General features: G+C 37.8%; 1 protein-coding gene across 3 annotated transcripts in view; it reads left to right on the top strand.

The window, feature by feature from the left end:
• Positions 1-9,155, top strand: part of LOC139148105 (cholesterol 24-hydroxylase-like) — a 120,490-nt gene that overhangs the window by 89,735 nt on the left and 21,600 nt on the right. For 2 of the 3 annotated variants that reach the window (XM_070719406.1, XM_070719403.1), the window contains exon 3: positions 3,818-3,899. In XM_070719406.1, the coding sequence (XP_070575507.1) occupies positions 3,818-3,899 (82 nt within the window). Of the gene's footprint in view, positions 1-2,765; positions 2,844-3,817; positions 3,900-9,155 lie in introns of all 3 variants that reach the window. The other variant, XM_070719404.1, reaches the window with a different exon arrangement.

Raw genomic sequence — 9,155 nt, 5'->3', positions numbered from 1 at the left:
ATATATATATATATATATATATATTATGTCCACCTTTTGTTTTACAGTTGTCGCGCAGGGGGGGGGGGTTCACCCTGTTTATCGAAATTTGGGATGGGGGGTCACCCTGTTTTCAAAATTTGGAATAGGGGGGTCAGCCACTTTTTGACGTCGGCAAAAAATAATCCACCGCCCCCCAGGCCGAAGAAACTGACCAGTCCCTAAATCTGAGAGAAAGAATGCTTTTTCAGAGCGCTTTCATAAGCCTATGTGAACCCCTCATAGTCTCCATGTCGGCGGTGTCCACAAAAGTATACCCTCAGCAAGGAGGAAGAATTTAAGAGGGTCTTGTAAACGTCGACATATCATGAGACCTTGACTCTCTGCATTGGGCCGGGAACATTCTGAATGAGGCCAATGGGTACTGTTCATTTACTTCTCTGTGATTGAGGTCACACGAAAATGACTCATAGAGAAAAAACGAATATCTTGAAACTCTGATAGGCCTAATAAATTGAGAAAATGTCCCAAAAGCCACTGTTATCAACTGTTGTTAGTAAAAACAAATTCTCGACTTTGGGTGAAAAGGTGCTTCCAAAGACGCGCATGATATATTGTGATCAAAGGCGTTTTCTGCGGGTAAATAAAGGTACATGTATCTCATGAGTATTTCAAGATTAAAAATTTGGAAAGGAAGTAAAACTCTTGGCACCTAATCTCTTGCCACAATATACCCCTCGCTCGGTCTTTCACGCCCCCAACAATGTTGACTGTAGACATTTTAACCGCACGATATATAGTCAAAACCTATGTGAGGGGTCACCCTTATAGTAGCTATCTTCTTATAGTGGTCTCTCTTATATGGGCAGTCCCTGAGATTTTATGTGTAAACAGAGCGAGCGCACCATGGTACTACCAGCCACAAACCTTCCGCTCCACTGTCTACGCACAAACCGATGACGTCATACTACGACAGCCAAAGGACACTGTTAAGCCCCGTTAACGGTCACACTTATTCTATCGTGTTGAATCTGAATAATATTATGTATTCGTTGTTCATACCAGCATGAAGTCCCCGACCTGAGCTATGTCAATAAAAGAACCACAGTTTTCCTAATGACCCCGTCCATGGCCCTTGTCGAGTTATAGAAACAGCCCTTGGGGTCAAACCTCGGTCAAACCTTAATGCGTTGGCAGCTGTTGATCATAATGTTTATGCACTTGTCTAGACTTGGTTCAAGTCGGTGAATTTTAAAAAAATAAAAGCATTTATGATAGTTTCTCTTGTGTCTCTCCTATTTCGTACAAACCTATAAGGAATTTGGCAGCTCACGCCAGGTTTTCCCAGCGATTGAATGCATCACGTTTGAGTCTGCGCAGTAGTGAGTTAGTTTCTGCCGGATTCAGGTGAAACTCCGCTGTATAGCGTTCACTCCACTCATCGCGTCCACTCACGCGCGTTTCACATGAAAGCAGAATACAAATCATTGCGTTCACTCCACTCAAACATTCACAAATCACAGACTTGAACCAAGTCTAGCACTTGTCTTACAAATCGACACATCGGTCAGCAGCTAGAAAAAGATCAACCTGCAAATAGCTTCCGGTCAGTCTGCGCATTTCCGAAGATAACCCCATATCATACTGCTAAAGTAGTGTAGGCCCTACAAATATACAAGTTAAGGTAGAACGCGCCTCGAGGACAGAAATTCGGGCCTTCATATTTTATCAATTTTCTTCATACTTATCACTTGTGGGGGCTCATTTTGACGCTCTTGGCGAAAGAAAAGTGTTCACCGTCTTAGATTTTTGAAATTTGAAAATTTTATTTTTTCCCATAGAGTTAACACAGGGATGGCGGCCATTTTGAGTTTCAAATATCGAGAAATCGCAAGTTATTTCTCTCTCTAGTACCAAAGTTTGCACGGTGACCCCTGATTTTTATTCTTGCTTTGGTAAGAGAATGGTTGAAAGTTTCACTGAGGAAAGTTTGAGCATACTTTCGAGGTGCATATTACCTTAAGGTAGTATGCACCTCAAAAGTGAAAAACTTAAACTTTTGCCCAAACTTTCCTTTGTGAAACTTTCAACCATTCTCTTACCAAATCAAGAATGAAAATCAGGGGTCACCGTGCAAAGTTATGAACTAGAGAAACATGTTTTCTAACATTTACCGATATTTGGTATTCAAAATGGCCGCAATCCACGTTGTCTTTATACTCTATGAGGAAAAATACAAATTTCGATTTTCAAAAAAAAGATAAGACGGTGAGAGCTTGTTGCATTTCAAGAGCTTTAAAATGAAGCCGAACAAGTGGCAGACCAGAAAAGTATTGTGAAAGTTTGAGAGTCTGAATATCTGTCCCCGAAGCTTATAGATTTCATTATTCCTCCCATGACCGAGTGCAACACATCAATGGCGTCATAAATGCACAGTATCAGAAATGAGTGTTCCCCATTGATAATAGTTTATTATTTAGTTGCATACTCAAATATGCTTATACGTACATTCTGTAGTGTAAATGAACACACTTATTACTGAAATCGAGGATTTGTCAAGTTTTTGCAAATTCATAAACGCCTCGGAGACTGTAATTTTTTAGAGTTCATGACTTTCGAATATCAGAGAACTCAGTTGTGACGGCAGTGAATCATTTCAATATAACGTCTGGAAAAAATGAATGTGCTGTAGATATTTTCTAATATGATTATACATCTAAAATTGTAAAATCATTACCCAAGCCATGATTGTATCTCATTTCTATTCCTATTTTCCCCATTCCCAGTTTCCTTTTCGGTAACTTGGCAGAACTAAAAAGAGGATTTGCTGATGGAAAGATCTTTCAAACCATAGTATATGAATGGTAAGTCTTTGTCCTTAATGTAACAATACGTATAACCAAAGAGTGCGTATTCCGTTCTGATTTGTGCAGGAATAGTTAGACCAAAATCCTCTATAATCTTAACTTTCTTTAGCATAGAAATAGTCGATGGTGTGAATGCTACTCCCTTCGCAGTGCCATTGTATGTGATATTGATCCGTATGTATGTATGTATGTATGTATGTATGTATGTATGTATGTATGTATGTATGTATGTATGTATGTATGTATGTATGTGCGTGCGTGCGTGCATGCATGCATGCATGCATGTTTGTGTGTGTGTGTGTGTGTGTGTGTATGTATGTATGTATGTATGTATGTATGTATGTATGTATGTATGTATGTATGTATGTATGTATGTATGTAAGCTTGCATGCATGCATGCATGCATGCATGCATGCATGTAGGCCCCCTATGTATGTATGTATGTATATGTGTATGTGTGTGTGTATGTATGTATGTATGTATGTATGTATGTATGTATGTATGTATGTATGTATGTATGTATGTATGTATGTATGTATGTATGTATGTATGTATCTATGTATCTATGTCTGTCTCTCTGTCTCTCTGTCTCTCTGTCTGTCTATATGTATTTATGCATGTATGTATATATTTGGGTAGGTGGATTGGTGGTTGGTTGGGTTTGTCGGGTTGGCCGGTTGGTAGGTAGATGGCCATGGGTGGGTTGATAGGTAGGTAGGTAGGTAGGCAGGTAGGTAGGTAGGCAGGTAGGTAGGTAGGTAGGCATGTGGTAGGTAGGTAGGTAGGTAGGTAGGTAGGTAGGTAGGTTGGTTGGTAGGTAGGTAGTAGGTGGGTAGGTAGGTAGGTATGTAAGTATGTTAATGTACGTATGTAAAGTTTCATATTCAGTCGTAAAGTTGAAATCTTACGTTTAAACAATCTCTGTAGTAGGTTTACTGGTTATGTATGACGCCATATTCTCCGGTTGACAGGTCGCAGAAATATGGCCGAGTGTTTACGTTTGCCGTTTTACATGAAACGTATGTCATGATATCGGATGTTGTCGCTGTGAAGGTAATTATGTATATCACGTTGAAACTTTGCATCATTATATGGAAAATAAGTAAACAGTAAGAAGCAACATATTGCCCTTGTATTTGGCAATCATTGATATGACAACAACATATTTGTAGTCAGATGAAAATGGTTTAATCTTTAATTATATATTTTGGTATCGGCACCATGGAGAAATATATTCACGCTGCAAAACGAGCTTAGGGAAGAGAAAGGTTACCGTCTTTGAACATTAATTTACTTTATGGTACTGAAGGTAGCCACTTGTGTTATGAATTACATTTGACAACAAAAACAACATTAACACTAACAGCAGCAGCAGTAGCAGCTACAACAACAAAAACAGCAACTGCAGTTAAATTACATAAACATTTACTGTTCATACTCTCTCAACACATTCCTTGTCGAAGCATCTCTTAGTTACGGTGAATTGTCCGAAAGGAGCTAGACCTTATGACACGCTCGGAACGATATATGGTCAACGATATTTGGGTCACGGTTTGATATCGGAACGTTGTCACGAAAAATGGGCTAAACGTAGGTCCATCATCAATCCAGCTTTCCATCGGAGGTAAGTCTCCATATCTGAGCGATAAACGTGTTATAAAATTTCGGTGACGTTGTCGTACCGTAAACGACGCACTACTGCTACAGTGTCATTCTGTGCGTTGGTCATTCAAGACAAACTTCCAATGCTACCTTGTGTTCTCTTTAGCCTAAGGTAGTATGCGCCTTGAAAGTGAAAGACTTAAACTTTTGCTCAAACTTTGCTGAATGAAACTATCGACCCATTCTCTTACCAAATCAGCTATGAGAACCGGGAGTCTGCGTGCAAAGTTTGGAACTAGCGAATCAAGTTACCCGACATTTTGCGATATTTGAAATTCAAAATGGTCGCCATTCCTGTGTTAATTCTACGGGGGAAGATAAAATTTTGGGTTTTAGAAAAACTAAGACGGTAAAAGCTTTTTTTCCCAAGAGCTTTAAAATGAGCCCTCACAATTTGTTGACCAGAAAATAATTGTAGAAATTTGAGAGTCCAACTATCTGTCCCCGAAGCGCTGATATACTTCCGCGGGCCCTACTTGCTAAGTCGGCCACGAACGTTTGTTCGTTATATTCAACACTTTGAATTCATGCATGTACGTTGTGAACGGTGCACATAAACCTTTAAATGTTCTTTCCAAAGATTTCTACAGCTTTCGATGGATCAGTTCAACGCAAGCGTCGATCTGCTCATTGGTAAACTGAAGAGGAAGGCCGATGGCGAAAGCACTGTGTCCATGTTGGACGAATTCTATAGACTTGGCCTCGACATCCTCGGAAAGGTTCGAACAACAATTTTTTGCACATCAATGTTTACTGAGTGGTATCGTGTCACAGGGGTTATTCCACCTCTGTTCAGCGCTAGGAATCAATACCCTTTTCAGTCCATCTGAGCTGAGAGACAATCAAAGGCAAAGTAGAAAGTCGTCAACTATGTGTCACTATTTCCATTTCAGGTGGCTTTTGGGACTGATTTCAACGTCATATTTGAGGCCAAAAATCACTTTATGGAAGCAAATCAACTCATCTTATCTGCCTTTTTAAGGCGCATGCGCTCTCCACTTGAAGATGTAAGTGAAAAAATTTGTATTATTTGCCTTACTCTTTAATACTTAAACTAGAAAGTTACCATTTGATTCATCATGTGTGTTCGCATGCAGGTGTGTTTACCGTTACACAGACGACTGTTGTTCATTATGGATAAATTTCCCGCCCAACTTTTTCATTCTTGAATACGCCGAAATACCAAAGTTTGCTTACAAAAGGGTCTCACTAAAATAGGCAGCAAAGTAACCCCGTGCTCTAATCTCGATCAGTACAATCCGTGGAGCAGAGGACACCGAGAGGAAGTGCGTGCAGCTATTAGATTCCTTCGTAAGACGGGGCGAGACGTGATAGAAAAGAGACTAGCCGCAAGATTGAACGGAGAAGAAATAAAGGAAGATGATGTGCTGGGTTATATTCTCAAAGCATCAGGTGAACAGTTTAAGTTATTGTATAGACTATTTGAATTCATTTGTCAACAACAACAACAACAACAACAACAACAACGTTGCATTTTGGAGTATGCATGGCTGATACAACATTTTTAGCTCCCATATAATATGCATATGTATATATGCAAATGGGAGGTATTCGTATAAGGTGGAAAAATGTCGTCTGTATGTATGTATGTATGTATGTATGTATGTATGTATGTATGTATGTATGTATGTATGTATGTATGTATGTATGTATGTATGTCCGTCCACATCAAAAACTCCTAAACCGTAGCACCTACTGTCTTAGTATTTGGTGTACAGGTGCACCTAGGGGTGGAGATGTGAATTTGTTCAAATGAACATGTCAGTGCCAAAAATATGCAAATGAGGGGGAAGAAAGGAAAAATCCTGCAAATGGCTAAAACTCAGTAAGCAGTGGTCAGATTTGGTTGAAACTTGGTATGCAGATTTCTTTAGGTATTCTAAAGTATGTGTGCAAAAATTGGGATGAAATTTGCATGTTTGTATTTTTAGGGTATTTTTTCAGTTTTTAGTCAAAAAATCTTGTTCTCTGAAATCGCTCGTCTGATTGCTATGAAACTTCATATTCATGTTCCTCAGAATGACCTCAGTCATGCCTAGTGCAAATTGTATTGATATTGTCATATTTGTAATTTTGGGGCAATTTTCCCAATTTTTGATAAAAAAAAATTTATCCAAAAACTACTGATTTGATAGCTTTGATATTTGGTATACAGGTATCTAAGATTAATCCCAATATAATGTATTGAAGGTATGTTGAAACTGGCAATTTTTTTTTATTTTTGGGGCAATTTTTGCCTTTTTTGGTCAAAAAATTTTGCTCCTAAAACTTGTGATCTGGTAGCTTTGATATCTAGTGTACAGGTTCCTAGGGTTTATGTTAATGAGATATATTTAAAATTAGGATGAAATCTGCAATTTTGTATTGTGGGGGGCAATTTTTCTCATTTTTGGTCAAAAAATTTGTTTCTCAAAATTTACCAGTCTGATTGCTTTGATATTCAGTAAACTGGTTCTTAGGGTTTTTGTTAATGAAATCCGGAATTTTGAATTTTTGGGGCAACTTTGCGAAACTGTCAGTTTTACTGGGATATCTTTCATTTTGTATTGTTAAGATTTTTTTTTTTTTTTTTTTTTTTTGTTTTTATTTGTTTTTTTTTTTTTTTTTCTTTTTTTTTTTTTTTTTTTTTTTTTTTTTTTTATTTTTTTTTTGGTAATTTTTATACTTACTGGAACTAAGAGTATATAATGTGGTGATTTAGTAAGCATCTGATATGGTTAACTTTATTTGGTGTTGAAATGCGGTAAAAAAATCCTGGCAGATTTTGAAAAAATTCCAAACAAATGCCAATAAAAAATTCAGCCAGAGAAGGTTTGATAAAAAGAAAAGGTGGGGAAAAAAGAATGTACAATGGATCGGATAAAAAAGATGATGTACCTCACCAATCTTCCAGACACTATATCCCTCATCAAATGGTCCACCCCGATGTATTTTTGTGCGTAATTAACCATGCAGTGTATTTTTTTAAGATGTCAAATTAGATAAGGATTTGAAAGGAATAGTCAAGTTCACCACAGTTTAACTTTATCTCTTGTGTCATCATCCTTGTGTACTTGGTTAAGTTTGTAAGTTGTTCCAGATGTGGATGCACCAGCTGTTCTGGAAGAAAACAATGTTTACTTTTCCCTGTATAGGGTTTTCTGAGTAATGATTTTATGTTGAAAATTTCTCCATGTATCTGGTGTATGGGCAAAGTGTAAACATTGGTTGCATTTTATGTCCATGTCAAATATTGTAAATGAAAAATCAAGAGCAGTTTACTGTGTGCTTGTAAAAGATAACATATTTGTCAATACATAAACTGCCTTGCAGATTGATTGTCTTAAAGATTATCACAGAAGTAGAAAAGGAAAAGAAACTAATCAAATTGCTGTAACATATTCACTCTCAGTGCCTGTATAGGCGTATACTTAACTATTTTATCATTACATTCAGCTGTTTGTTATATCTTTATCACTCTCCATGGGCCAAGGCACACTTGGGGTCAATGTCATCACTCTGTGCCAGTCTGTGTATGTCAGTCTGTCTGTACATGTATGTCCATGTTTCATACAATTGTTGACTTGTTTTGATAACTATATGGGAGCGAACGGTGATGTTGTCACTATTTTTTTAAGATAGTCAAGGAGAGGATTAGGAAATGGATTTTCTGGACGGAATGGAAGTAATATACAATAAATTTAAACATTACTTACACCTTGCTGTGGTCGAATATCGTAAAAATTGAAGAGAATGACAGGATATCGGGGGGAATAATATGTATTATATTACCATGCCCTGTCCGTCGCGTTTTAATTTGTCGAGCTGAACCATGTGACCGACCACAAATACGCAATAATGGTTTGTTTATGTGCCCGTGAATATGAATAATGTCGTAAACAGCGTAACTTTCCAGCTAAAACGTAAATTGTAATTTGTACAAAGATCATAATCATTCTTAAATTAAAAAGGAACACTTGTGGGCCAAGTTTAGACACTTTTTTGAAAGAACCTCTGGATTTGCAAAAGTTTTACTGGGCGCGCACTACTCACTGACAAATTTCGGGGCCCCGTTGTCGTTCGCGTGGGAAACTTTCGTAAATTTTGACCGTTTTGGGGGTTCGTTGATAATATAATGGAAATAACAGACTCCGCGCTGACCATTAACGTTTATTTATGGGCAAGGGCTCGAGGAAAGCCAAAATTAACGGGCCCAGCAAGCCTCGCCAGTTAATTTTTGGCTTTCTCTTGCCTCTGCCCATAAATAAACGCTCATGGTCAGTGTGTCGCCAGTTATTTCTATAAGCAATATGTGAAGCTTTTCCTTCGTTTACTGATGTTGCTTTATTTCAGATAGTTACTATTGCGCGTTTTCGTACTTATATCTGTAGATTACTTGAAAAATCCGGAGTATCAGATGGAGGATGTTGTAGATGACTTCGTCACGTTTTTTCTCGCAGGTAGGAATTAAGATTATCTCTATTTATCTTGAGTATTATATTTTGAAATTGAATACTGGATATTGGGAAAATGCTTCTGTGCTTTTGGTGTAATGTCGAGGTGAGGGCATGAGTTTTCAATCAAGTTTTGTGAAGGACTAGTTATCATACCTATCTGAGCATAATAAACTGGTAATTTTCGGAGAGT

The sequence above is a fragment of the Ptychodera flava genome, chromosome 13, assembly GCF_041260155.1.
Source record: "Ptychodera flava strain L36383 chromosome 13, AS_Pfla_20210202, whole genome shotgun sequence".
Taxonomy (NCBI): domain Eukaryota; kingdom Metazoa; phylum Hemichordata; class Enteropneusta; family Ptychoderidae; genus Ptychodera; species Ptychodera flava.
The sequence above is the reverse complement of the archived record's forward strand: the minus strand, read 5'-3'. Positions and strand labels throughout refer to the sequence as shown.